Source organism: Ammospiza nelsoni, chromosome 5 (genome assembly GCF_027579445.1).
Source record: "Ammospiza nelsoni isolate bAmmNel1 chromosome 5, bAmmNel1.pri, whole genome shotgun sequence".
Classification (NCBI taxonomy): Eukaryota; Metazoa; Chordata; class Aves; order Passeriformes; family Passerellidae; genus Ammospiza; species Ammospiza nelsoni.
This window is the reverse complement of record NC_080637.1, coordinates 68,665,893-68,691,568: the sequence shown is the minus strand read 5'-3', so window position 1 is coordinate 68,691,568 and position 25,676 is coordinate 68,665,893. Positions and strand designations below refer to the sequence as shown.

General features: G+C 47.3%; 2 protein-coding genes across 3 annotated transcripts in view; both read left to right on the top strand.

Moving 5' to 3' along the window:
• The window catches only part of KDM5A (lysine demethylase 5A), a 49,210-nt gene extending 43,700 nt beyond the window's left edge, over positions 1–5,510 (top strand). For both annotated transcript variants that reach the window (XM_059471647.1, XM_059471645.1), the window contains exons 27-28: positions 517–927; positions 2,445–5,510. In XM_059471647.1, the coding sequence (XP_059327630.1) occupies positions 517–927; positions 2,445–2,657 (624 nt within the window). In that variant the 3' untranslated portion in view covers positions 2,658–5,510. The remainder of the gene's footprint in view (positions 1–516; positions 928–2,444) is intronic.
• Positions 5,511–14,710: 9,200 nt separating this feature from the next.
• The window catches only part of LOC132073861 (sodium- and chloride-dependent GABA transporter 2-like), a 32,355-nt gene continuing 21,389 nt past the window's right edge, over positions 14,711–25,676 (top strand). The window contains 9 exon segments of the mRNA XM_059473138.1: positions 14,711–14,749; positions 14,983–15,149; positions 15,253–15,288; positions 15,291–15,317; positions 16,654–16,875; positions 21,183–21,317; positions 22,171–22,311; positions 22,820–22,904; positions 25,157–25,289. Coding sequence (XP_059329121.1) covers positions 15,134–15,149; positions 15,253–15,288; positions 15,291–15,317; positions 16,654–16,875; positions 21,183–21,317; positions 22,171–22,311; positions 22,820–22,904; positions 25,157–25,289 — 795 coding nt within the window. The 5' untranslated portion in view covers positions 14,711–14,749; positions 14,983–15,133.

Below are 25,676 nucleotides of genomic sequence, written 5' to 3'. Positions count from 1 at the left end.
ATTTCCAATGCCTGCCAGTTTGGAAGCCATTCAAATAATGAATGTTGCTTTCTCTTCTTGCTTGAGTTGATGATACATTTTAAGAATTCACCAATTACTCTTTCTTAATCTCCAAAACAGCAGTTGCTTTCTCTGAAAAATAATTACAGGCAAGACTGACCTCGGATGAAAAATAAGCATCTAGCAAATGATTAATCTTCTCAACTTCTATTAAAAACAATGTGAGAAGGGAGCTGTAATTATTGCTTATTTTGCCTTCTTACCCTTACTGATAGTTTGCTTTTTCCACTGGGTATTTTTGGCTGATTGTACTTTGACACAGTTGATAACACTTAGGAATTTTTTTATAGTATGGTGAAAACGAAGTTAAGCTTTTTTTGTGTAGAATTTCTAGCAGTATGTTGTTGACTAGATTTCTTCATGCCATATCAGGGTAAAAGTAGAGGTAAGTACATTTTTCAGACCTTAGGTTTGCAGGAAATTTGTCTTTAAGTAATATTTTTTTTTTCTGTGAAGGATGACAGCATGGATGAAAAACCACTGAAAATGAGAGGGAGGGACTCCTCTGAGAGGAAGCGGAAACGAAAACTGGAGAGAGCAGAGCAGTTCTTTGGAGATATGAAGCAAAAATCTAAAGAGCTGAAAAAACTGGAAAAACCCAAGAAGAAGAAGCTAAAACTCACTATGGATAAGACCAAGGAGCTGAACAAGCTGGCAAAGAAACTGGCCAAGGAAGAGGAGCGGAAGAAGAAGCGAGAGAAGGCAGTTGTGGCCAAGGTAGAACTGGCCAAGGAGAGCACAGAGAAGAAGAGAGAGAAGAAGGTTCTGGATATTCCTTCCAAGTATGACTGGTCAGGAGCAGAGGAGTCGGATGATGAGAATGCTGTGTGTGCTGCTCAGAACTGCCAAAGGCCCTGCAAGGACAAAGTGAGTAGTTGCCCCTTAGTTGTGTCACAGGCAATTGTGTGCTAAGTCAGAAGCCCTGTGCCAGGGAATATTTAAGTTGAGCAGCATGAGAAACCAAAGTGGTGTGGTTAGAAATGAGAGATGATTGAGTAGTACTTGGTAGGTACAGGGATTTAGCAGATTAAGCTGTAGGACTTCCTTATTCTCTTAGGTACTTCAAAAGAGAGGATGGAGAATTAGAATCTGGGAAAAGGTACTCTGTTTTGGTTGGGAAGTTTAACTTCTTCAAGCTGTGTGTTTTTCTGTTGACTCTGTGCAACATGCACTGGCTGATTCAAAGGATTAATTCTGTCATTCAGAAAGAAATGTTCCTAGCTTTACTGTGTTCCTGAGCAGGAGTGGGATGTTAGATGTTCCTAAATGAAATAGATTTTCTGTATTTCTTCCATACACTCTGTGAACAGTGATGTTGCAGGCTGAGTGATCTACAAACTTCAGTGGTTCATTTTGCTTGTTTGGAGATAAATAATCAATTATTTTAGACTTGATTAGATTATTACAAAGCAAACTTGATCTGCCTCTCTCTGTGGTACTGCCTGCCATGATTGTCAGCTTTTAACACAGACTGATGATCAAAAATGTTTTCAAAATGTTTTTTCTGTACTTTTCTACTTTAAACAGGGGAATGCCATACTTGTCAAAAAATGGCAGATGCAGGAATGTAATGACTGAAGCTGCAGCTGTTGATATCCATTACTAATCACTTTGGAAAAATTTGTTCAGGATTAGTTGGCTACAAACCAAAGTAACATCTGTATGATGATAAAGTTTCTTCATTTTAAATAGGTTGCCACTACTACTGATTTTCTTACACAGCCACTACTGTTTTCCTGATACAGTTTTACATTACCCTGTAAGTGGAAAGCAGAACTACAGCAGTAACAATTTTTATACCAGTACCAGTGGATGCCATTAAAATGGAGGGATCTGTGTTTCTTACCCTGCAAATCAGAGTTTTTGCCCACTGACTCCAATTAACATGTACTTTTATTCAGATAATTACAGAATCCAATCAGTAATCTTTTTTCCTTCCGATGTTCTCACTAATTTTTTGCCTTTTCCAAATTGTTCTACAGCAGGTTCAGCTCAAAGTTTGTGTTGTAGCTTAAATGTTCTGACACTTAGGACTTACATTTACAAAAGCTGCTGTTTGATAATGCAGTCTAAGAGGGTGTGTTTGGAGACTCTCACCTGAGCTGAGATAACCATCCCTGAGCATTTTAAATGTGTTTTAGCACATCTGAGGAGAGCTCAGTCACCTTCCTCAGGAGTAGAAGAGTGAAGGGGCAAGGTTTGTTGCAAGAGTTAGTTTCCATTAAACTGAACTAGCTGTTTAAACAAGCTCTACAGGGGCATTAAATTTGCCTCAGGGCTTATATTCTTGGTAGCTCTGTTAGGTCTAACAGAAGGTTTTTTCTTCACAGAAACTGTGTTTGTGTGTTGTTCCTCATAACAAGCTGTGTGCTGCTCTCTTGCAGGTGGACTGGGTGCAGTGTGACGGGGGCTGTGATGAGTGGTTCCATCAGGTGTGTGTTGGCGTGTCCCCAGAGATGGCTGAGAATGAGGATTACATCTGTATAAACTGTGCAAAGAAACCCCTGCAGGGGCCCAGCAGCCCTGCCCACGCCTCACCTCCTCCCTTCCTGCTGAGCTACAAACTACCAATGGAAGATCTCAAGGAGACGAGTTAGCAACTGCTCCATGGCCAGAACTTGTTGGGAATGGACCACTGGAACCCTTCAGGAGGAGAGGGGTTTGAGGCTGATGTAGCTCCTGAGCTTCTCTTCAAGGATGTACAGACGTGCAGCAGAGCTGGTCCCTTGGGTGCTGCTGCCTTCCTCCCTGCAGTGCCCTGTCAGGGCACAGAGGCACCCACTGAGCTATGCACACCCTGCCTGAGGAGAGCTCCAGCCAGTGCTTCCTGACCTCGGTGTTTCCATCCTGGAGTGTGGCTGCTGCTCTCAGGACTGAGCAGACTCGAGGCTGTGGGACACTTGAGGGTGTTGGAAGGCCATGTTGGCAGTGGAGCTGGCCTGGAGCTGGTGGGCGTAGGCTGGAGCTCTTAACCTACCTGGTTATCCTGAGGAGGTGACTTTGGAAGTTCTCTTTCACCTCTCCATGCCAACCCAGTGTGTAGAGCAATGTCTTGGGAGAATGAAATTGCCTCCATATCCAGGCAGTTAACACTACACTATAAGGGTGGGAGCAAGTGGATGAATTTCTTTTTATTTCTCTATTGTAGCTAAAGGGCAGAGGAGCTCACAATGGCAAAAATCAGCAAAAGTTCTGTTTACCAAAAAAGAAACCCAACTCTACTCCACTAGGCAAATTGTTTTTCCTCAGTGGGAAACAACTGATCTTCCTGTCCTGAGGAGGGCCAGAAAATAATTGATGATGTCTAGCTAGACCAGAACTTGGGAAGAGCAGAGTGCTTCCCTTTCCACAGGGATGCTCTCTCCTGTTCTAGGCTTTGCTTAGAGTCCTGCACATTGAAGTTGTGTGGAGCTGGCAAGGAGGTACAGCACCCAGGGCACAGCTTCTGAGATGTGTACCCAGGGATGGGAAGGAAAGAAGACAGCCCACTTACCTCAGAGGTTACACTGACACGTGCTTCTGTGAAAAGTTTCACTCACAACTTTCCAGTATCACCAGGCTACAGGCATGGCCTCCTGTGATACCAGCAAGCAGTCTGCAGATCCTGTTCACAGTGCAAACCCCTCCCTGCTGGCCTTGCTGGGTGTGTACCAGTGTGCAATCAGCAGCAGCTCCTGTTGGAAGTTGCCCCTGGCTCTGCCAGAGGACCAGAGGGCTTGGGGTCATCCTGGGTGACAGTTGTTTTAGTAAATCCATTTTTAAAGAAGGACTTGTTTTTACTTTTTTCTAAATGTCTCAGACTACTGACTTGTTCTATAAATAGATTATTTTTCTTTGATTTTTTTATACTTACCACTGTTAACCAGCAGCACAGACAGAGGTTCACAAAGCAAAAACCTGCCCGTGGGCTTGGGTTTTTTTACTCCATTCCTTCCTTGTAGTACAAGGAATTAGCAGTTACCTTCCCCATTCTAGCTTGACCAGCTGCCTGTGTTTAAATAGGTAAATACATTTCATGTGCTACCTTTGTATTTGGGTTTGTTCCTATTAGTGGGGCATCTGGGCCTTAATGACTCCAGTGGATGCTGGCCTTGTGTATGTGAATGTCTGAAGTCAGCCCTGGGCTGTCTTGTCCCCCTCTCCACTCGCTCCCTATTGTTTCCATTCTTCTGCAGTTCTAGGAGTGTTGTAAGTAGTGTCCAGTCTTACTAGGAGCTGGATTGGGATTTAAAGAAATACTGACAAAAACAAAGGTGTGCTGTCTTGACTGTTCTGTGTCCCTTCTCTTGTTCTCTGATGTTTGGAAGTTTATTTATTTGGCAGAATTATCCATCCAAAAAAAAAGAAAAACCAACTCAGCTCAGGTAGACAGAACTTTATTGTTTTCTTCTATGTGTGCCTGCTACCTGGGAAGAGGGAAGTGTGCAAAAGGAAAAGAAATAAGATGGAGCACAGAAGATCCAGAGTCTTGGGAGCTTTGAGTGCAAATTGGACACAGACTTCTAATCCCTGCTCCCCAAAGACTTAATGTGATGTTAAAAGCAAAAGCAAGCTGTGGTTAAGCATGTGGCTGAACGGGCACCCTAGCAAATTTAAGAGTATTATTTGTTTACTTATTTATGAAGGAGTCTATGCTTTAGATAGACATACCATCTTTTGCCTCCAATTACTTTTTTTTGTTTTCTTCTCAATGTACACTTAGTTTTGGTAAACTGATTGAAGCAGTTGTTACTTTTCCTTCAAGCTTTAACTGACGGTACTACATAAATGTTTCCCCATATGGAGTGGATCAATAATCTGTCACAGATGTTTAATCGTTCCAGAAGTAGACTAGTACAAGATTTCTTAAAGAATCCCAGTGTTCTGTATTCTTTCCTGACTCCTAGAATTTGTGACACAGCAGGGGAAATATGGTTAGCATCTCCTGTTACCCACTGAGCATATCCTGGTATCCATTCCTGCATTCTCTGTTGCAATGAAGTCGTTGTATGTAATTGCCATCAACTGGAAAAGAGATCTTTGAGTAAACCTGCATTGCATGTTCCTGTTTCTCTGTGTAGAAGGTGTGCTGGAGAGTGTTGACAGAAGCACTGGTGACAGCAAGATGGAAGCAAACAGCTCTACAATGCAACTGTGGTCGTTGTGCTTGTAACAAGCAGAGGAAAGAAAGAGCAAACAACAGAAATGTGCAAATCATATGCAAAAGTCACGTTTTTAGTAGCTGTTTTTCATGTAGCCACGTGGAGAGCCTCTTCCACTGTTGGAAGGAGGTTGCCACACTTTTCTCTGGTCACACATGTCTTGTCTCCTTTTGGATAAGGTGTTCATAAACTGAAGACCATTATTAGCTTTACATCTTATTGTTTTAAGCTTGTTTTTTAAGAGCGTAATTCCTATCAAAGGATTGCTGATAGTATGAACTTATGAATAAATGTTAACTTTTGGAAAAACCTGTAGTTTAGTGGTTGAAAAACCCAAAGCTACAGCTGTGGTGTTGTCTCCAGATCCTAGGGGTTTGAATTTTTATACAAGCATATCCAGAGAAGCCAGCCAAAGCCAAGATAAAAATGTTCTTACAGGTCTGCTACAGCTGTGGGAAAACTCTCTCATGCTTTGGGGACAAAATCTCAGTACACAAAAATATTATCTCATTTATCTAGAAAGGTGCATGTCTTAATGCTGTAGTCTACAAAGGCTGCTTGCCACTGCTGCTGTTATTTCTTTTCATGTGTCTTGATACAAAAAGGTCAAAAAAATTTACCTGAGCTGTTGTGAGGAGGCCAGGGCTTGAGTTGTATAGCTTGTACAAACTATGTGTTTTCAGGTTTTTCTTGTAAAAAACAGAGCCTGGAATTTGGCAGCTCTGCTTGCAGAGAGATAAATGTCACTGCTGACCTTCAGCACCATTGCCTTTAGGATTTATGCTTTTGACAGATCTGTAGCTGAATGCTGGTGCAGCCTGGACCATTGGTAATGAAGATTTAAGAGTCCTCAGCAACTTAATATTGCTGATATTATGGGAATTATCTGAAGGGATTGGAACACAGTCACACAGCATAAGGTAACAGGCACTTGGCTGTTTTATCAGCCACACTGTGAAACTTGCACTGATCTTTTCAGTTTTTAGAATCATGGAGTAATTTAGGTTGGAGGGCACTTCTGGACATCATCTGGGTCAACCTCCTGACCAGAGCAGTGGTGACTTTAGAAGTAGGTATAATTTTTCAGGGTTGTGCCCAGTAAAATTTTGAGCATTTCCAGGGGTGAGCGTTCAACAACTTCTCTGTTTTCCCATTTGGTTTTGTAGCATCTTCAGTGCAAAATTCACTTGCTGTAATGTGCCTGTTGCCAGTCTGGCTCTGTATTGTCTCTAATCATCCCTTAGGTAGTTGGAGACTGCAGGTCCTGCAGCCTTGGTTTCCAAGCTGAACAAATCCAGCTCAGCCTCACTTGAGCCATGGCGTGAGCTGCAGCCTTCTGACAGTCTTGTTGGTCCCTGTTGCAGGTTGCTCAATGTATGGAGGAGCCCAAAACTGGGTGTGTTACTCCAGGTACAGCTTAAAAGTGTTGAATACAGGGGGGAATTACTTCCTTTCACCCGCTGCTCGTACTTTGGCTGTGCAGCCTACTACAGGGCTGGCCTGTATGGCTGCAAGTACTGCTGACTACTTTTCATTCTGGCTAATGTTAGGTCAAGATCTTCTCAGATACAGGACTTAAACTTTCCATCAGCACATCACTTCAGCCAGCAAAGATCCAACTGAATGGGAGTTCCCTCCTCCTGTGTTTTGGGCTCTGCTGCTCCACTCCTCTGCCAGCACTGTTTGATGCCATCTGAGTTGCTTTGTACCACTGCCCAGGTGGGTAAGAAGAAACACCTGAGCTACTGCACTTGCAGCTGTCTCTAAGCTTTCAGATTGGTGACTGCTGAAGCCTGAGTATTGAAGTCCACCCCATTTTTTGCTGCCATTGTAGGTTGTCCATCCACTCCCCCAAGTTTGTTTTTGCTCTAAGCAGGGTGAACACCCACTGCTGTCCCCTTGTCCATAGAGTTCATCACAGCTAGGTTGGCTAAGGTTAGAGTGGTGACTGTTCCCTTATCTGAACCCCTGGTGGAGAAGTGCAGTCACTGCCTGATGCTGAAGGAGCAGCCCCAGGTGAGAGTGCGGTGCCGCTGCTCTCACCTGCTGCCAGAAGGGGAGGCTCCACAGGTGTAACCCATTTCCAGGTTTGTATCTCACTGGTAAGGTTTGAGCACACTCCACTTTCTCACTTTCTGGGTTTTCACTGGATTCCTCTGGCTTCTGCTAAAATAGTGTTGGAATGGTCAGACTGGGATTTATGCCATTTAGAGAGTACTCAAAACTGAACAAATAAATAACGGAAGAGTGCACAGCCACAGGGAAAATGTTCATAATGTACAGGATTTTTTTTCTCTTGCTGAGTAACGTGATTTTAGGGAGATGATGGGTCAGATTCCTCTTTGGAGCAGAAAGAGGGCATGACCTTTGTGTAACTCCTGTTTACAGTGTGCAGAGAGTGCTGCTGGACAAGCAACACCCGAGATTTCTGCAAAAAGGAGCTCACTTTGCTTTGCCCTAAGCAGCAGCTGTTCCATATCCCTGTTTCTCAGTTCTGGTCATCTCAGAGAAAAAATTGTTTCTTTGCTTTTTGCTTTTGTCCCCTAGGGCTTTTCCATTACCCCTTGGGCAGTCCCTGTTCTCAGGGAGGTGAGGCCAGAAGAAATCAGCACAAACTCCCTTTGCAGACTTTTATTTTGCTCCTCCCAAGCTGCTTTTCCTTTGCAGCAGGGCGGTCTCACCTCCCACCCTCCTGGGGCTGCCTGGCTGTGTGACTGCAGACTGTCATTGGCATCACTAGGGCCAGATTTGGGCAGCAATAAAACAGCCATTTCTTGGTTTGTTTGTGTGAATCCACAGGTTCTGTTCTGGCCCTAGGGGGTGTGCAGTTCAAACCTGGTAGCAAGAACCTTTCAAGGTAAATCAGAATATCAAAGACCAGCCTCTTTTTTCCTCTAGATCTCAGTTATGGTGAGCACCAAAACTAAAAGTTCCACACGTTTTCAAGTAATTCTCCCATTTGAACACATCACCGTGTCTTTTATGTTTTCCTATTTCCTTTCCTCATCACCATGAAAGCTTTGTGACAGGCTTATGAAACCACAATCTCAGCACTTGTCAGATGATTGGCAAGCAGTGCCTGACCCTCTGTGTTAGCTTGCAGGGATCAGGAATGAAGCGTCCTTGTCAAAAAGAGCTGTGATGCCTTGAGCCTCTCTGGCTGGAGGGAAGTAATTCGTGTTCATGGTGGAAATACTTGTGTTTGGGTGTGCTTCCCCATGGGACCTCTTGATCTGGTGAGTCCCCTGAGCATCACTGAATTCATGGTGGCCAAAGGGTGATGTGCCTTGGAATTCGACAGTCAAAAATGACAAAGAGTGAAGCTCATGAGCCTTTTTGTTCCCTCAAAAGGGCTCTCAAGCCACCTTCTCTTTTAGTGTGGGTGCAGTGAGTGAGCCCAAACCCTTGTGCCTCTGCTGAACCCTCTGTCCCTCGTGCCTGGGCACCCATTCCCTGCTGCCCTGCTCCACTGCCACTCCTCCCTTGGCTGCAAGGGACAGCTTTCTGCACCCGTCAGCTGCATCTATTTTGAAGCTGAACTTTTTCATCTCTGGCCCTCATCAATAGAAAAATAAGATTGCCTTAAGCTATCAAGCCTGACAGATTATTTTTTTATTTTTAATTTTTTTTCTTTGAAGAAAAATAAGCCTGAAAGAGGTTTGGTGCCATATGTTGCAACTGACTACCAGATCAGGAATGACTTGTAGGCAGGGCATCAGCCATGGTGTGAAGGTTTGTGGTTCCTGCTTCAGGCAGAATTCCCTCCACCTGGGAAGCTGAGTGGAGGCTCCAGGTTGTGCTGAGGTTGTGTCTCAGAGCCCCCTCAGTGCAGGGGATGAGTGCAGCCCCTTTCCTGTGCCTGCAGGGGCCTCAGCAGGGCAGGTGAGAGAAGCACAGCTTCCTCTGCTTCCTCTTCCTCTGCCTGGGGCTGCTGGTGACCAGAGACAAAGCAAGAGACAAACTCTGCTGCTGAACAGTGGCTCTCACTCACCCCTTGTGCTCAGACAAGGCCTGCCTGTGATGTTTTTAACAGAGAACATCTTCTGACAGTGCAAGGATTTGTAAAAACTCTGCTGTAATTCTGATTTTTGGAAGCTGGAGAAACTGAACTCAAATTTTATTTCTTTTTGACCCTTTTTTTAATGCCCAAGTTTTCACTTTGTCAACTTTTGCATAGAAAACTTGTTCTTTGAGAAATTTCTGAAGACTTATCACCCTGTCAACCAATGACTAGCTGGATGTTGGATTCCCCTGAATGAAAACTCTGTGTTCTGAGTAGGTACCAGCCCAGTAGTTGTAAATTACAAAGTATCTTTTTTTCCTTTACTTTTTAAAGTATTCAAGTAAGTATGAACAGATGCTCTGACACCACTGCCCAAATCTTGATTGTTTAAAAGCAGATTATGGGCTTTTTCTCAGGAATCAGTTAAGCACAGCCCTGTCTAACCTCTGAGAAAAGTTTTTCCTTTTCCCTTGCATGTTCCCTTGCAGGGGCATGCAAATCCCTGCCCTGTCAATGGCTTTGATGTTGTTGTTCCTGCAGGCAGGTGCTTTCAGATTTACATTTTCACCTCAAAGGAGTAGAATGTGCAGAGCATGAGGAAAGACCATGGGTGGTCCCAATACACAGCTCCCTTTCTATCCCTTAGTTTACCCTGTACCTAATCTGCTCATCCTGTGCCTCTCATACCACTGCTGCAATTATCATTTCCTTTGGTAATTGGTTCTTGATGTGAAAATGTCCTCCACTTGTTTCCTTGGCTGCAACGTCAAACTGGTGAGTTTTAATTTCTTGATGCAGCCATCAGCTTTCACATCAGGAGGCCCATGACTAGATTTTGGAAGAGAACAACTTCTGCCCTCTCCCTAAAATGTGTTCAGGCTCTACCCCCACAATTACTCTGCAAGGGTTTGTTCAGGTTGCTGGTGAAGTGACAATAGAAAAGAGGCCTGAGAACTGGTGGTACCTGATGGAGTTGAGGGAAAGTAGAAGGAGATGCTAAAAAAATTGAAGTCTTCAGGCTCAGGAGTCTTTGCTTGCTACTCAGCTCCTGCTTATGTTACGTTGTGTTTTATTATTTTATAAATATACATATAGATATCTGTATTATGTGCTTACAAGGGGATAACCTTGCAGCCCTTACTTATGTGCTTATAAGGGAATAACTTTCATTTTGCCTATAAAGAAATCAGGATACTTTTTAATTCTGAGCAGAAAAGCTCTTTTCCTTGCTCATGAGTGCACACTGCCAGTGTTTAATGGGAACAGAGCACTAAGAAGCCAAAGCTGAGGTAAGATGCACATCTGCCTGCTGCACTGTGGTTTGTCCATGCAGAGCTGTGTGTTCCTGCTTCAGTTTTGGGTTTGGTGCTCCTGACACCCCCAAGGAGCACCTGCTGCTTTTATCCTGCTCTGGGGGAAGCTGCTGGCACTGGGCAGAGCCAGGGGAGGGAGTGATGACAGGAACCTGCAGCTCTGGAATTCCTGCAGCAACCAAAGCAGCTCTAGGGGCACTGTTCTTCTGGTCTCAACTCATCTCCTCCTCTGCTCTGCCCTGGTCATAGAGAGGGACAAAGCAGCACACTGTCACCCACACACAGGGCTGTGGCAGTGAGATCCTCAGGAGAAGGTTTCCAGCACTCTGAGCAGTCCCTGAGCTCTGGCTCATGCAGGAATGTCACCCATTTATCTCCAGTGTGCAGAGCACAGTGTCCACACAGAGGATCTCCCTCACAAATCCAGCCCCAGAAATGAGGACAGCTTCTCCCAGCCTCAGGATTGTGGTTCTCCAAGCCATGTTTTAGAAGCTGTCTCTGAATGAGGTTGGTTGAAAGCCTGCTGTAGGATCTTCTGTCATGCAGGAACTGCAGGCCCTGGATTTTTGCTTCTGCTGCTGTAGTATCAAAATGTGTCTTCCTGTCTGGGACAGAGCTTAGTGGCTCAAGCAGGAGCCAATCCTTTGTGCACACTTTGGCTTCTTTCTCTGCTGAGCATTCTCCAGGTTCCTGTAACATGCCAGCCAGTGTCAATTATCCCCTCTAATTATCCCCTTTCTGTCCCTATTGGTGACAATTTTGCTCACTACAGCCATGGTTGCTTTAAGCTAAACAACATTTTCAGGCTGAACAGGCCGGTAGCAGGGGGGTTATTAGATGGAGGAAATGCATCCTATTTGCTCTGGCCTGTGGTTCCCAGATGATAAAATGGGAAATTTTTGTGTTCCTGAAGCTGGGAGGTGCTCACAGGATTGCAGTGCCTCAGTACAGATGGAGGCACCTTGTCCTGAGTGACAGAGGAGCAGAGAGGGGCACAGATGCTCTTAGTGCTCAGCAAAGCCCAGAAATGGCTGATGGTTTTTTGTGTTGGGAATGTGAAGCAGCAGCAGTTGTGCTTAGGCTGCTCTCCTGAAAAGATTTTGGTGCTTTGGGCCATAATTCATTTTAAAGTAGCTGCTACTTGCACAGCAGCAAAATGTTGTGCTTGTCTCCCTGTAAACCTCTCCCTCTCTTTTCTCCTCATTCCTCCAAGTAGGTGCCTTTTGAAACTCTCCTCTTTTTAGCTTTGAACTACTTTCCAGGTGGCTGGAGGTGGCTTGGTGCTCTGGAGGAGAGAAATCCAACACTTATTCCCTGCTCAGCTGGACAAAGATGTGAAGCAAGACCAGACCTGGGAGTAGGTTCTGCAGCTGTTACCAGAGCATGAAGTATCAGCAGTCCTGGGGTGGGCTGGGGCCAGTTCTCATGCACATCTGTCCCAGACAAAGTCCAAGGACCATTTTATCTCTAGAGCCTTTTGTTTCCACATTTGCTTTCTTTGGGCTGGAAGCTCTTCCCTGCTAGCACAGCCACAGCTGCTGCTGGAAGACTGGGATCAAGCTGCAGGCAGAAATCTTGGCAGATGTTCTAAGGTAAAGAGAAAGGAGCAAAACACAGCATGGATCAATAGCCTTTAGGGTTTTCCAGCCCTTTTCCTGGCTGAGGTGTAAGGCCCTCTGACAGTGACCCCCCTGGTCCAGAGCTCTTGCTCTTCTCCAAATTGGGTGTTGGGGAGAAGTGTCCAAGCCAGCTGTGCCACAGCTGTACAGCTGCTCAGTGCCTGGCAGCCTGCCTGGACCTGGAGGCTGCTGCAGGACCTGCTCTGAGGCTTTGCTCCAGCAGGGACTGTCCCCATAAAGGGTGGCTGACAGCCAGGGCTGGTGCTGGAGGAGTGTCCTGCTCTGCTGCCATCACCAGCCCTGTGCTCAGAGATTGCTAATTTAATTAATAATAGGCTAATCTATTCCACAGCCTCTCGTTTCACACCTTTTCAGGGAATGCCACCCACAAAGCGCCACCTTGTGCCATCCCAGGGGGTGCCATGAGGGTGGTGCTTGTGGGACAGGTGCCACCATCAGTGCTGCCACTTGCCAGCCCTTGTGGCACTGCAAGGTGCCCTGCAGCTGCCCAGGGGGGCTCAGCTTGCAGGATTCCAGGTGGCACACTCTGCTTCAAAAGCTCTCACCTGGTGTTCTCCTTATTCCTATTTGTGTGTGTGTCCAAATAATTTTGAATGGTGTTATCTTGGTAGATCTCTGGGTGAAGTTGTTTTCCTGTTACTACAGCATGCATATTACCTAGTTTGTTAATTTTTAATATTTTTAAGATCCACATTTTTCCATTTCTCTTATTTGTTTCTTGCAAACCTGTTTGGTAAAGCTTTGTAACTTACTGTCCTTATTCTTCCCCTTGCCTTAGGGGAAGAAATTACACTGAAAATCTTGGACATTGAGATTTCATCCTTAGCATTTTTTCCTTTCAATTTTTCATTGCCCTTAATGGGTTGATTAAAGTCCCTCTCAATTTCTTTGCCTTCTACCATTTCAAAAATATGTATTGAAAGTATATTTTATTTTCTGTAGTCTTAACTGATTCTTTGTGGCATTGTTGGTTTTTTCTCTATTTTCTGTAAAAAAAAAAAAAATAATTAAAAATGAGTCTTTCAAGTTGCATCTCCCAGAACCACATGGACTTTTTCTTAGTTCACCCCAGAACATATGTAAAGTGATGCTTTAAAGATGCTTTGCTCAGGATTTTCCAGCTTGCTTTTGCATTTGTAGATTTCATATCTCCCCTTGCTGCTTCTGTTTACACTGAATATTTGTTTTCATTTTCGGGTTATTGTTGTGTTCAGTGCAGCCTTATCACATGGGGTGCCAGTCAAATAGTCTGTAATTGACTGCACACTTTCCTATCATAGCCTATTAGCTCCTGCCAATTAATTTGTTGTGCTGTTGATAAGATTATTGCTATCTCTGTGCTGCAGTAATTGTGCTTACCCAGGGATATTCATGCAGTGGTGCTGACTAATGCAATCGTTTGAAATTTAAATTATAGTTTGAAAATCTAGAGAAATATTTCCTTAATCTCCTCTCTCTTACAAAAATCTGTTGCACAAGTCAAGATATTATTTGTCTTTACTGTTGTTCTCAATCCCTGCATTCTTACCCTATTTAACCGCTGCACTATTCACTGTGAGATGGTTTCTGCACAAAATGGGATGTTGTCTGTTTCTCACCATATTGCATGATTTCTCTTCTGGAAGAGGAATTATGGGAAAACAATCTTCCCTGGTTTTCAAGAATCACTGATTTGAGGAGTGGAGATGTTTTATTTGGACCACCATGTTTAATTGCTGTGGAAGAGGAGCAGCTCTGTGTGGACTTGTCTGTTTCCTTTCCAAACAATATTCTGTGGTAATGGCCATGGGTACCATGTTTAATTAACTGTGCTAAAAGGGAGGAAAAGGTATTTAAATTTATTTTAAATCTGAATTTTTCATCAAATGGCATTAGTTGTTACATTGTGAGATGTAGTGCATAACATATTCATCTTCTCTGGACCTGTGTTGTCACCTTCTTTTCAACCAAGGCATCTGTTCCTGGAAGGAGCTCCTGAGGAGTTGTTGCATATTTGATCACTCCTTGGTTAAGGAATTAATTCCTTACCTGTCCCTGCCTCTCTTCCATTTCTGTTTCTCCTGCAGGAGCTCTGGTGTTGTGTGGATTTACCACCGATTCATGTGATGAAACCACGGTGCTTGCTGGTTCTTTCTTGTTCTTCTACCATCTCAGACTGCCTGCACACATTTTCCTGCCACTTTACACACCTCACACAAGGACACTGACCCCAAGAGCATAATTTTCTTCCCTGTTCTCTCTTGCCTCAGATATTTATCAACAGACGTAATAAAAATACTTTAAAACCTTGCCTCATGTACATCCTTGGAGCGTCACAGTGGTAACTTATCCACCATCTATGATACCTGGTTCTGTTTGCCTCTTTTATGGAGCCTAATGTCATCATTACCTGCTGTAATCTCTAGACTTTGGGATATTCTGGAGCAAGAACAGCTCATTTCACAGCCCACTGCTGGGTGTGCATAACTGGGGCTGGTCGTCTCCTTGCTGTGAAACTTTTCATCCGCTGCTTGTCTGTTCCCATTGCAGCTTCCAGGGATGGGGCAGTGCTGCTTCTGGACAAGACCAGTGGCAAAGATCCCTGTGTGTGAGGTAAGAGACTTTGCCCCCTGCCAGATTTCTGAATGGGGCTGTTCTGGGCCCTCAGCAAGAAGCAGCAGAGCGCTTGGCTGGGTTTATTCCCGGCTTTGCTGCCTGCCACTGCTCCTGGCCACAGCACAGTCCTGGCAATTGCGGTGCAGGACCTTGCCCTGCGCCCGTGAGGAGCAGCCACGGGAGGAGGGAATTCACTGGGAATTCATGTTTTCTCTCTTACCTCTTCCCAGCAGGTCTGGGCTCGCTCGGGCAGCGCTGCAGGAGCACCTGGGAGCGGTGGTGTCCCTTTCTGAAGGGACAGAGCCGGGCACCGAGCGGCAGCGCAGCGGTGCCGGCCCGGGACGGAGCCCGGCGGGGGGAACGAGCCCCTTTGCGCTGGCCATGAAATCAGTCATGTGTAGGTTTTTGTCCAGCCCTGGGGGGTGGGGGAAGGAATGTGGGTTGGGCGAAGTCTAGGATTACACCACCGCTGAATTTTTTCCTTTGCACACTTTAAATAGCCAGCACCTTTCGATCCTGCCTTCGCCTCTCCCGCCGCCCGCGCCCCGCCAGCGCCGTCCGCCAGGTAACACCTCTGTCCCCGCTCGCTCTGCCCTGTCCCCCTGTGCCCCTCACCCTGCCGGGGCTGCCCAGAGGTCACGGAGCGTTTTCTGCCTGTTTAATAATTTTCTAGCGTGGCGGGGTCCTCCCAGTCCTTCCTTTGCTGTCAAACGCTTGCCAGTGTTTCTCAGCCCTCTTCGTGTCCCCAGGTGTTTTATAGAGAGGGAGGGGAGAGGTTAAAAGCGCTGATTTGCCCCTTTTTAGGTCTCCTTGGATAAGGGAGAGTGTAATTTCTTGCCAGTGCCTTTTCTTGCCCTCCCAGCGAGGGAGGGATGAATAAATGTCAGTGTAGGGCTGGGGGAGCAGCTCTGAGGGCATGGAGTAGGCTTGGGGGCTGGCACTGTGCAGGGGAAGGTGCCCTCCTTGGCACGAGGTCCTCAGCAATCCCAGCTTTGACACTGGGGACTGGCAAAACCACAATCCTCACCCTTTTTCCTGCAGAACTTGGCGGCCAGCAGGGCATCCTGCCTGGAAGGAACAGGCTCAACCCTCGGTGTCCTCTTGGAGGTACCTGGGGGAACGTGGGGCAGTGAAGTGGTGCCCACCTGCTCTCTGCTGGGCTTCTCTTGGCACAGATGTGTTTGGAGATGGTGCCAAAGGATCTGAGAGCAGTGCTGTGGGAAGCTCTGCAGGAAATGGGCAGATGTTTGGAAGGGCAGACCTTGAGGAAGGCAAGATCCCAGATGCCAATGATTTCTGCATGCTTTATCCTGCTGTTAGAAGGATAGCACCATTCTGAAAATCACCTTTTCATGTAGCCTTGAAGATTGTCAGCAACAGTTGCTGCCATCAAAAGGATCAACTTGCTTTCTTATCATTTCAGTTTCTTCTCTTCCTGTGTCTAGGACTTCTGTGTGCAGTATCCATCATATGGTCTGTAAAACCAGGCCAGGGCAACAGAAGAGAAAAGAAACCCTTATAAAATACCTTGTAAAATATTTGATCCTGCTGTCATTTCCTTCCAGCCCTTTTTCCCACACCTGACACAGCTCCATCCTGATCTTCTGGGTCTTTGGTGTAACATTGGGCTTAGAAGATGGACTTCCAGAGACAGGAATGTTTTGAGATGCAGCAATTTAAAAAAAATGAAACTAATAGTGGCTTTCAAGGACTAGTTTTGAACTCATTAGTGAAAATGCATTTGCACTCTTAGCACAGCAGGAATCTGCATGAGGAGAAAGGGAAGAACAGTTTGAGATGTGTGTGGGCACATCCTTGCCCCTCTCTTGCCTCCCATGGTCCAAATTTCTGCATCTTTGCGTGGTTTATGCTGAATGTGATGAAGGAAACTCTTTTTGCAGGTGGGATGGATTACAGTGTCCCCGGTGCTGTCAGCAATGGTGAAATGGTGCCCACACACCCTGGCATGGAAAAGGAGAAGGAGGAAGAAGAGGAGGAGGAGCAGACCCTGGAGCGTGGTCAGTGGAACAACAAGCTGGAGTACGTCCTGTCTGTGGCTGGGGAGATCATTGGCCTGGGCAACGTCTGGCGCTTCCCCTACCTCTGCTACAAGAATGGTGGAGGTAAGAGCAGCCAGGGCCACCACCCCATGATCCCTGCCAGCTCCTCAGCTGTGCCCACGAGTCTGAAGAGAAGGTGCCAACATGGTACTGCCAGCTGGGCCCCAACCAGGGGCTTGTTGTGAACCCAGTGGGATGAGGATAGCAGCGGGAATATCCCAGGGTTTCTGATGGCTGGAGCTGTGCTTCCCTGAGATGGATGGAGCTCTGCTCCTGCTGCTGAAGTGGGAAGGCTGGAAGAGCAGGGAGAGAACTCAGCTTTCTGAGCTGGTCTCACTTCAGGCATTGGTTCCTTGAGGGGCATCCTGTGCAGATGGGATGGGGGTCCTGGTGGGAGAGCAGGGAGTGCTGTGAGAGGCCACAGGGCCCCAGTGTCTTTGTAGGCTCTGTGAACAGGAACTCGAGGAACTCTCAGGAATTCTTGAACACAGGTCTTGCTCCTGTGTGTGTCCTTGGAGAGCTGTCCCCTGGCTCCTGATGGCAGGGACAGAGAGAAGGGGTTCTCCTGTTTTGGGGTATAAGTACTCCTGCCCCACTCCCTTGGCATCTACCAGAGCTGTGGGAGAGGGGATCCTGCCTCTGATCCCCAGGGAAGGGCTGTGGGAGTGTGGGTGGATGTGGCTGATGCAGGGACAGGGATGGAGGGCGCTGCTGCTGGCACTGGGCTGTGAGCACTGCAGTGTGCTCAGCCCTCCACCCCAGGGCAGCCTGCACTGTGCCTTGGCAGCAGACCTGGGCTTGCTGTGCAGGTGGAGGGTTGCTGCAGGCTTCCACCTTTTAAATGAGAAAAGTATAAAAAATGAAAACACAAAGTTTTTCTCAAGTTTGGCTCAGAGACGTGTGGAGAGAGGGAGCTGCTGTCTGATTAGCTCCTAATTGGACCCTCCAGAAGGGGAGAGAGAGGGGAAGTGGTGCTTGGCTGGGAGCTGGCAGGGAGTGAGCACTGAGGACCCAGGGCTGAAATCCCCTGGCTTGAGCTTGCAGTGGTCTCATGGGCCTCACTAAACTGCTTTCATCCCAGTGGCATAAAAGAGGATTAAACACTGTTTAGCTACTTTCACGCCGTGCTTTCTTCAGTGCTTGTTTCTTTTCACCAGGTGATCAGGCAGTCTCTTTCCCTGCTGAAAAAGGAGAATTTTTCCACATGTTCTTTTTCTGTGGGAAATGCTTCTTGGCTGCTGATTGAGCTGTGTCTGGTCCCACTGCTGCAACGTTCCATTGATGGGAGCAGGACTTGGAATCCTGTCCAGGCACCCCTTGCCCTGGGTGCCAGGGGAGAGCTCAGGGAGAACTCTGGGGAGAGGGGAGCTCCCATGTGAGCAGCAAAGGCAAGACTCAAAGGGATTTCTCAGCCTTTTTTCCCTGGAGAAATGGGCCTGAAGCAAAGTCCAGTGAAGCACTAGAGGCTGTGAGGAATTTGAAGTTCCAGGCAGACTTTCATCTCTGGCTCCCTTTCCATGAGCTTAGAGCAAGGATGGTGCATAAGACTCTTGCATGGTGAGGAGACAGATTCTGTCAGGTTTCTCCTGGGGCAGAGCAGTGTGATGAGGTGGTGCAGGACACAAGGCTGCCTCATGGAACCCAGCCTACCAGAGACAGCACTGATTCAAAGCCCTTCTAACCCTTCTAACACCTCAAGTTGAATTTTAAAACTTCCCAGAGGTTTGGCCTTATACTCCCTTAGAAATGCTGGTCCAGGCACTTGATTCTCCCATTTTTCTACAAAGGTCCATGGCTTTTATTTAATTTCCAGCCCCAGGTCAATCACAGCCAGCCTACAGACATTAACTCTTGTGCCAGCACTCCCATCAGCCTGAGGTAGTTCTGCCCTGCTGGATGCCTCTCTGTCCCTTCTGAACTGTGTGCAGGCAGTGGTGACAACTGCTGGCAGCTCTGCCTTGCCTAAATCAAGCCTCTTCAAGAAATGGTAGCTGCAAAATCTGAGTTATTTAAAATCTGAGTTATATTTACTCTTCCTTTCTTTGGGGGTATATTCGCATTACACATTTAATGCTCAATGCATGACACCAAAGCCCTACAAAGTAGAGGAAAACAACAAAGAAGAGGAAAAAATTGTTCTTGGTGTGCTTGTTTGGTCTTGCCTTCTCCTGCAGTGGCAGGGCCAGGCTCTCTCTGGCCCCACTGATTGGGAAATACCAGCAATTGGGAAAATCCTACACGTGTGTCCACCTGTTGCTGGGTCACCAAAAGTGGATTCAGCCCCCAAAAGGTTCAGCAATTATAGCCCCAAACCAGTAAATCAAAGTGACTTGATTATATTTTTAGCCCAGAAACACCTGGATCTGATGGCACACAGCCCGACCAGCAGGGGCCAGGGTTTGGCCAGAGCTCAGGCCCCAGGTGGGACAGTTTTCTCCTAAAATACCCTACAAACAAGCCTCTGTTCTTGGCAGTTGGGGAAGTTGCTTAAAATGATACATTTCTTGCAGATAACTACTCAAGGTTTTACAGAGATAACATAAGTGTTTTTATCATATATTTTTAGCTAAATAACACTGTTGGTGTTAATCACACAGTGCCCAGGGTTCATCCTCTGTGTCAGCTCTCACTGGGGTCTGTTGCTCAGCATACCAATCTTCCCACCAGGGATGTGAGGGGCTTAGGGCAGATTGCAGAGAGACATCTCTACAGATTTTTCCTTCTCTCCACCATAATTCTGTGCTATTTCACAGCCTACATGTCAGGACCCTCCTGAAACCTTCCTGAAACTTGAGATAACCACTGGTTAGGAGACAGGCCAGCTGAAAATAAGGGAAAACTGGACAGGAAAGCTTGACTTGCTGCCTCAGAGACCTCTCCTGGAGTTTAGTTAAATACAAACTTTTATATGACAGCAATCTTTCTTGGAAACAGGCTTGATTTTCATGATGAGCTGATTTTGTGCAAGCTGGGAGTTGAGAGGACAGTGTTAAGACAAAGGAATCTTACAGAAACTGTTTCCTCACTATGCAAGAGTCTCGTGCACCATCCTTGCTCCTTCCTACCTCATGGAAAGGGGGCCAGGGATGAAAAATCTGCCTGGAACTTCAAATTCCTCACAGCCTCCAGTGCTTCACATTTCCCCTGCCATTTGCCTTCGTCAATTTTTGTTTGCAGCATAGGGGCAGATGTGCATTGTTCCTGCAGGGCTGCCAGGTACCACAGAATCACTGAGATTAGAAAAGGCCTCTAAGATCATGGAGTCAGACCATTAAACCAGCACCCCTTTCAGCTCCTCTTTGTCCACAGGGAGCTGCCAAGGTGCCTTCCCTGTCTGTTTTGCTTATGCTTTTTTATTTTTTTGCAAGAAGGGGGGGCTGTGGGTCTGTACCTGGCTGAGATGAGCACAGGGTGGGAATCCCAGCCAGTCCCCAAAGTGCCCTTTCCCTTTCCCAGCCTCTGCATGATAGCTAAGCTTCTTAACGAAATCTCCTGGGTTCTGAGTTCTCTTGTGCACCAGGATTGTGATTTCCCCTACACCCCCACTGAGCTGAGCCCAAAGCCAGTGAGCATCACACAGGCAGGATGCAGGGAAACCACAAATGATGCCTGCCTGGGCTGCCCCTGCATGCCCTCTGAGCCCAGCACAGCCAAGATGATGCTCTCTGCCTGAGTCTCCCTCTTTCCTGACCTGTGTCCCTCCTTTCAGCACAGCTCCAGTGGCACATGAAGCGTGAGTGGCACATGATGGGCATGCACCATCTTGTGGGGCTGTCTCCTGTGCTCTGTGGGGTAAAGGCCATCACTGCAATTAACATTAGTCTGGGGTAATCAAAAGCTTGAAGCATTTAATCTCTTCCTGCCTGTTCCATGACAGGGCTTGAATGGGAGGGCAGCCCTGGCTGCTGCTGTGAGGTGCATGCTTTCCTGCACTGCTTGCTCTTCCTTTGCATGTCTGCTGCTTTTTGCCAAGCAAATGATTGAGCACCCCACAAACTGGGCAAAAGTGTCAGCCTCCGTGTGCTCCTCAGAGCCTTGGTACTGCCATCCATGGTCAAGTTCACATTGATTATTTCACAATAATCAATGTGAAAGTTGCAATGTCTTTACAGCAGTGTTCTTCTGTATTTCCATACAGTTATTCACAACTTTCTTCTCCATTCTTTGTACATATTGAATTATTAATGTAATCACATCACTCCAGAAGGTGAAATGTGAGGAAAATTCTTTTTCCATGGTATCCTGTTTGTGATCTTCCAACCTCCAGGCTGTCCCACTCAGGAGGAACCTGCCTGGTGACTGGCTGGAGACAGCCTGACCTCAGACTCCACATGGGGCTTATTTTTCTATCTGCCACTTGACTCTGCCAGGTGCCTTCTTCATCCCCTACCTCATCTTCCTCTTCACCTGTGGGATCCCCGTGTTCCTGCTGGAGACGGCGCTGGGGCAGTACACGAGCCAGGGAGGGGTGACGGCCTGGCGCAGGATCTGCCCCCTCTTTGAAGGTGAGAGGGGGGAGCTGGGAGGGCACAGGGAGGTGGGGACACCCTGGGACACCGAGGACTTGAGCAGAGATGTGTTTCCTCCTTGTTCTGCACCTCCACACATCCCCTGCCCATCTGCCTGCGAGGGCCACTGGCTGCCCTCTTTGGGTCACCTTCACCCAACAGTTCTCATTGTTACATCCCATCCCAGTTTCCTTCTTCATGGCAAGGAGCTTTGGCAAGGAGCTTTGTGCCCAGTCAAGGTTGTCCTCTAAGAGGTAAATGGGGAAAATGCTTCTGGTGATTATGAGGAACCTAAAGCATGCTGCTGTTTTTTTTTTTTTTTTTTTTTAAGTCAATGCTCTGTCATCTCTGTGAGTTTGCAGGTTGTGTAAAACCTTACTGGTGAAGGTGTCAGCTCTCTTAATGAATTGTCAGTAGTCAGACCCTCTGCTTCTAGCAGAGTTTCATCACAGTTATCCAGCCTCAAGCCACTTTCTTTGATTTCTCTGAAAGTCACAGTTGCCTCCTCCTCATGTGCCAAAACCTTTGGATGCTTCTCTGACGCCTCCCAGAGAAGGTGTGCAGTGCCAATAAAAGAGCTTCTGAAATAAAGATGAAAAGGGGAAGTGAAAATTATAAAAAAATGAATTTTGTTAGAAGAGATGTGACTCAGTAGGTACCACACCATGGTATGTTTCTGCCCCTTTGGGTGGTGTTCCAACCACAACCTGCCCAGCATCCCTCCCATTGCCAAAATGCACTCAAAATACAGAGCAGCAGACACAAACACTGGGTGAGCAGGTCCCACAGGGAATCCTGTTCCAAAGGGAATCCATGAGGGTCACCTGCCCTTGGGGCTCCCTTTCTGCAGGAATTGGCTACGCCTCACAGGTCATCGTCATACTGCTGAACTTCTACTACATCATTGTCCTGGCCTGGGCCTTGTTTTATCTCTTCAGTTCCTTCACCATTGACCTCCCCTGGGGCAGCTGTGACCACGAGTGGAACACAGGTGGGTGTGGAGCCCTCTCCCTGTTCTCCAGCAGATCTCACTGAGGGAAACCTGCTACTGCTCGGGGCCAAGCCTCAGGACAGCGTCTTGCTCCTGTGTGGGTGGGATTTGGGTTTGGGGTGCTGGGTCACTGCAGTGCTGTTGGCATTTTGTGGGAGAGGCTTTGCTGATCTCAGTCTTTGCTAGAGAAGCACCAGTGCTGTGCAGTGGTGACCTCCCTGGTGGCTCCTGCTCTGGGATCCAGAAAACATGAGTGCCCTTCCTTCTTGGCTTCTTTCAATCCTCTTGTTCTGTGTCTTTCTGTGGTTGTTCTTGTTCTGTGGTTCTGTTCAGCCTTTCCATGGAAGGGATTTCTTTTTGTGCATCCTTGGGGACTATACAAAACTTGTCCCAGAGTCAATGTCAGGGAGTCTCAACACTGTGGATGGACAGGAAGGGATTTTTCAGATCCTCTGGTACTCCAGCCATTGCTGCTTACAGTTCTTGTTTCCCTGGGCCTTTCCCACAGAGAACTGCATGGAGCTTCAGAAGGCAAACTCGACCTTCAACGTGACCAGTGAAAACGCCACGTCCCCTGTCATCGAGTTCTGGGAGTAAGTAAAGGACAGGCCTGAACACCCCTTCCCTCTCAGATACCATTTCCATGGGTCTAGGACAGGCCTGAACACCCCTTCCCCCTCATATATTTCCCTGGGAAAAGGACAAACTGCAGTAGCACATCCCATAAACCCACCCTTGCCAGAAGAGGACACAAAAGAGGAAGCTGAGCAGGTCAGAGTGAAGGTTCTCAGGGGCAGCCCTGTCAGACAAGGTTAACTTCACTGCACCCAGGGTGTTGCCCTGGATCTGTGCTGGCCTGCCTCAGAGCCACCTGATTTTGTCCTTCTCTGATGTGCTGTGTCCCTGTCCCTCGGACCTTTTGGCCTTTTTTTGTCCCTGTCCCTCTGGACCTTTTGGCCTTTTTGCTCTCACTGACCTCTTTCCTTTGAATCCATGCTGCTGTGTGATACCAGCGTGCTCCCAGGAGGCTCTGGCATGGTGGGCAGTGACTTTTGTAGGTGCACTGGTCTTATCTCAAAAATAGAAAAAGGAGTGATGTCCTCAGTATAGGGTGACTAATATGCAAGTTAAGCTGAGGAGAGAAACTCACCAAAATCGAAATGAAATGCTAGGGTCAGACAACTTCACACTGAAATTTGGTCCCTTGTGTTCATTGTTTTCTCTCCTTGATAGTTACCCTGGGGTCCAGAGTAGCTTTATGTCTGTCACAAAGGCTTAGGATGTTGGCTTAGGATCCCTGATGGTCCTCAGCAAGTCCAGCTAAGCTCTGAGCTCTGGCTGAATGACTGCAGGTGACCCCTCTGCTGCCTCCATGCATTTCCCTTGTGTGTTGGGTGGATGGAGGGCTCTGTCCCTGCCTACCCTCAGGGGGGATGGAGCACACACACAGCACCCAAAAGGCCTCCTCAGCTCAGCACACGGACACTGCTTGTAAACTCCAAAGTTTTAAAACTTTTTTTTTTTGTCTCCTGTGCTCTCCCTCTGCCTGTTGCTCACAGGTGATTAAATGGGGGCCTGCCTTAGGCTGCTTTTCCTGAGGCTGAGCACTGGAAAATTCATTGTTTCTACCACTGCTGTGGCCATCCCTGTGTTACTGGGGAATAAGCAGCACGGGACTGGAAATTTCCACTGTCCATTGCTTCTGTTCCTTCTGTTTCCACTGTCAGCAGCATCTGTTCCTGCTGTCCCTGGGCAGGGAGGTGGGAGGCCAGCATTTCTTTGAGGAGCTCTGACCTGCCAGTGGGGTGATCACACACTCCACAGGTCTCTTCCCAGTTAGTTCCAGTCCAGTGGCACCCTTTGCACTGGTTAGAGTCCACATCCTCAGAAGCAGGCAAAGAGCAGTGTGACAAAGCGTATCTGAGAGTGCACTGTGGTTTTTCCAACCCTTCTCCCACCCTCTCAAACTGCTGCAAGGCTGTGGGGCAGGGAGGGCAGCAGAGTGCCTTAGGCATGGGTTCTCCAGCAGCACCGTTATTTTGGGGTAACTGCTGTCTTTTGCAGCAGGGTGGACACTGCTGTTTGCTGGGCCCCAGTGTTGTGCAAGTCCCTCTCAGGCTTGGGTTTCTGGGACTGAACTCTGGGGTTTCACACTCAGGTTCAACTGTGAGGTGTTGGAGGTAGAGGAGGATGAATGAGTCCTTACTTATGTAAGTGATGACGAAGATTTGACACACACATGGCATGGAAAGGCTGTTATTATCTGACCTCATTTGTACCAAGGTCCACATAACCCAGGATTTTATCTCCACACTGGCTGTAAGAGGATGATCTAGGTGGCCTCTTCTTGTTGGGGAAGATGAAACAGGAAAGATTTATAAATATGATTGTTTGGCAAAAGATTATCTTCTGACTGTGCAGTGGGGATTATGGTGGTGGTGGTTGAGTCTTAGTCCCAGAATGGGATGCTGTGCTGCTCTGTGTCTTGAGGGCTGCCTCAAAAGAGAGAAGTGTGCTAGGGAGAAGGGGTTGGACAGCATTGCTTTTTGTTTTGGGTGATCCTGATGGATTCTGCATGGTAAGTGCAGTGTACCCCTGACTTTGAGGATTGCAGCGTGGCAGAAAAGTAGGTGAACTTTGTGTGTCCATGGCTGGCAGGATTTTTCAGAGAAGGGCACAGCTTAATTTCTCTGAGGCTTTCAGCTCAGACCTGAACCTTGTCAGTAAGACAGCTTTTCTCCCCAAAGCCACCAGGCACTAAGGAGGTGAGAACCAGCCTGATGTTGGGAATATTAGTGGCCAGCATCAGTGACTCCTGCATGTTTCTTTGCTTCCCCCAATGCAGGAGGCGAGTGCTAAAGATTTCTGATGGCATCCAGCACCTGGGTGGTCTCCGCTGGGAGCTGGCTCTGTGTCTGCTGCTGGCTTGGATCATCTGCTACTTCTGCATCTGGAAAGGGGTCAAGTCCACGGGCAAGGTGAGTCCTTGGTTCTGGTCAAGCCTCTTGGCCACAGCACCGGTTCTGCTCACCTTTTACAGGTTCAGAGAGGTCCTTGAGGTCCCCTGGGAACCACTGGCTGCATAAGCTGGTGGGAGCCTGTAGGGCTCAGTGTGCAGCAGGAGTGTGAGCCAGGCTCTGTGGTTTTGGGTAGGAAAGGATGGGAGCACTGAGGCATCTCAGAGCATCCAAGGTGTATATCCCCATCTAGTTCCTCTCCATCCACAGGCTGAGGAGATCCTGCAGTCTTCCTCTGTCTGGGGTGGTTGCATGTTCCCTTCCTTCCCACCACAGCATGAGCAAGCAGCATGTTCTTGCCTCTGCTGGCAAGTCCAGCTGGAAAATTTTCAAAATCATTAGATATAA